This window comes from Penaeus vannamei, chromosome 4 (genome assembly GCF_042767895.1).
Source record: "Penaeus vannamei isolate JL-2024 chromosome 4, ASM4276789v1, whole genome shotgun sequence".
NCBI classification, from domain to species: domain Eukaryota; kingdom Metazoa; phylum Arthropoda; class Malacostraca; order Decapoda; family Penaeidae; genus Penaeus; species Penaeus vannamei.
The window spans coordinates 24,318,296-24,320,795 of NC_091552.1; the positions used below are offsets into that span (position 1 = coordinate 24,318,296).

The 2,500-nt window shown below is 45.9% G+C and overlaps 1 protein-coding gene across 1 annotated transcript in view; it reads right to left on the reverse strand.

Annotated features, from left to right (window-relative positions):
* LOC113800972 (protein slit) overlaps positions 1–2,500 on the reverse strand; it is a 53,308-nt gene that overhangs the window by 24,269 nt on the left and 26,539 nt on the right. The window contains exons 7-9 of the mRNA XM_070121394.1: positions 2,204–2,275; positions 1,932–2,003; positions 1,703–1,774 (exon numbers count right to left, since the gene is read on the reverse strand). Of these exons, the coding sequence (XP_069977495.1) occupies positions 1,703–1,774; positions 1,932–2,003; positions 2,204–2,275 (216 nt within the window). The remainder of the gene's footprint in view (positions 1–1,702; positions 1,775–1,931; positions 2,004–2,203; positions 2,276–2,500) is intronic.

Genomic DNA, 2,500 nt, shown 5'->3' on the forward strand with positions numbered 1-2,500 from the left:
ATAGTGCAGACAAAAACACACGCCCTTCCGCCTGCCCCCCATCCCCGCCTCCTCTGGAACTGCCCCGACCACGTGCAGCTCACACGGCGCGCCTCCTCTGCCCGACCACATTTACTTCTAGTAGGGCGTAAGTGGATAAGTGCCTTGCCTCTCCTCTGAGGATTTTGGTGCAACTCTACTCACACAGGACTTTCAGAATGATAAAGGAAATTGGCTAATAATAACTATAAACTTTACTTTCATACTCTACAAGTACTTTGCTTACTCCTAATGTTCCAAATATGTCCTTACGTACTGAGAAATATTATTCAAAAAATCACCTAGCTAACATATAGCTTCCTTTTCGGCCAATCGGCAATAAGCCTTAAACAATGTGGAAGCTTTAGCAAACGGAAAATTGCTTTAAGCTCTCTGACCGTGTGTGCAGACACCTGATGACGATGTAATGAGTATTAACCCAGGGAAAAGTTGGTCTTCTACTTTTGACACTGTCGCAAATACTGAAAGCACGCATACACAACACACGTCTGCTTACACAAAAATAAATATAAAAATAAAAGGTTTGTATACGGCACAACATAATCATACGAACATTTTCAAGAACACAATTTTGCTTTCTAATTTGCAGCTGTCAACTACCCTCTCAGTCTTACAGGAAAAACCCTCCTCAAAAGAGCCTGCGAGCCAAACCTACTCAACCTGCACGTCAGCCAGCGCAAGGGTCGGGAGGGGGAGGGGGAGGGGGAGGGGCTGCTTACGACGCCCTCCACGCACGACGCCCGCGCGGAATGAATGAACCAACGCAGCGTCGTCGCCAAGCGAATCCTCTTGCAGTGCGGACACGCATGGACTTCACCCACCACCGTATCGTTGATCCGCTGTATCTGGACAAAGCACATGAGTATCATCGGAGCCCAATCATCAAAAATGTCATGCTGCATCTTCCCTTAAAATTCGGGTTGTCAGAAGCAGTTATTATCCTTTATATAAAATCCTAAAATGCCTTTTGACAAACACTAAGATACTGTATTCTATCTCTTATTCACAGACGAGCAACCTCTTTCGGTGGTATTCCCATTTGTACTCCGGATATTACATGAGTGACATGTCATGGAAAACTCGCCAAAGTCTTTGTGTTTCAACATCATGAAAATATGACATCGCAGTATAGGGCTATTGAACAATCGGGGAGAATTCTACAACTAGCTGCACAGCGCGGATATGCCAGGTGTACAAATAATGAGAATCCTGTCGCCGTAGCAGATAATCCCCCTCCCCCCCCCCCATCCTCCAGCTCTTACCCCCGTGACCCGAAAGTCACGAAATCGCTCCACAGCTCCAGCCGCCGGGTTCCGGATCACGACTCTGCGGTTTCGTCTCGGGCCAAGAGCTCACTAGGGCGTAGGCGCTGATATCCGACCCGACCCGCGGCCCAATCACTCCGCAATCGTCCGGAATAAATCATGCTTCTCATATCTCTTGTCAGGCTAAAAGACGCCTTGCCATTTAAATGGTACATTCGAGAAGAAAGACAGCACATCCAAACGAACGGTAAGGCTTTCAAACTTGCTAGATGTGCCTACCCTCTCCATCACGCATATTCATGCACGGAGAGAGAGTGAGGAGAGGAGAGGAGAGGAGAAATGAGAGACAGAGACAAAAAAGGGGGAAGGGGGGGGGTAAACGACATGTGGGTACTCACAAAAGGCTCAACTTCCGTAGGTCCTTGAAGGCCTCAGGATGGACGCACTCGATCTGATTGGCGTTGAGCAACCTGAAAGATTAAAGGACTCATTTGCCTGAAGCTCAGCCTTGCAAAAAACGAATTATGCAAGGAAGCGATCTTCGTGCATATTACATCTCAGTATGACTGAGATGGCAAGTGAAAGATTACGTTAGAATACGTATCTTCAAGATCTCCAATTACTCACAGAAGCTGGAGGTTGGCGAGGCCCCTGAAGACCCTCGGGGAGATCGTGGTGATCTTGTTTCCGTAGAGAACCCTGGAAGTACACCAAAAGTCATGAGGAGGTGAACATCCATATATACTAAGGTATATCCGTATACATGATGAGTCGAATGCAAGTAGTGTTCCTGATAACTGAATAATGAACACAAACAAGTTTTCATCATTCACTTATAAATCATTCTTTCAGCAATCTATCATAAACAGCGGCTGCGCTGCATGAATAATCCTACTTACAAGGAGTTGAGGTTGCTGAGGCTGTGGAAGGCGTCCTCGGCTACTTCGGAGATCTCATTGTTGCTGAGGTCGCTGCGGAAAGACATTCTCCTTTAATCACCGGAAAGTCTCGCAAGCGAAAAAATCGTATTGCTACCGTGTAATATTAAGTCAAAATGTGCAATCATATATAGCAATGGGTGACTCCTCTCGCTTGTTGCACATAACCACTCTTTGAGATTAAGAACTGCAATCACTAAAAAAAAATATGTATATCATCAAGTAAACGATAAGCCTGCAAGATTTTTGCAAACTACA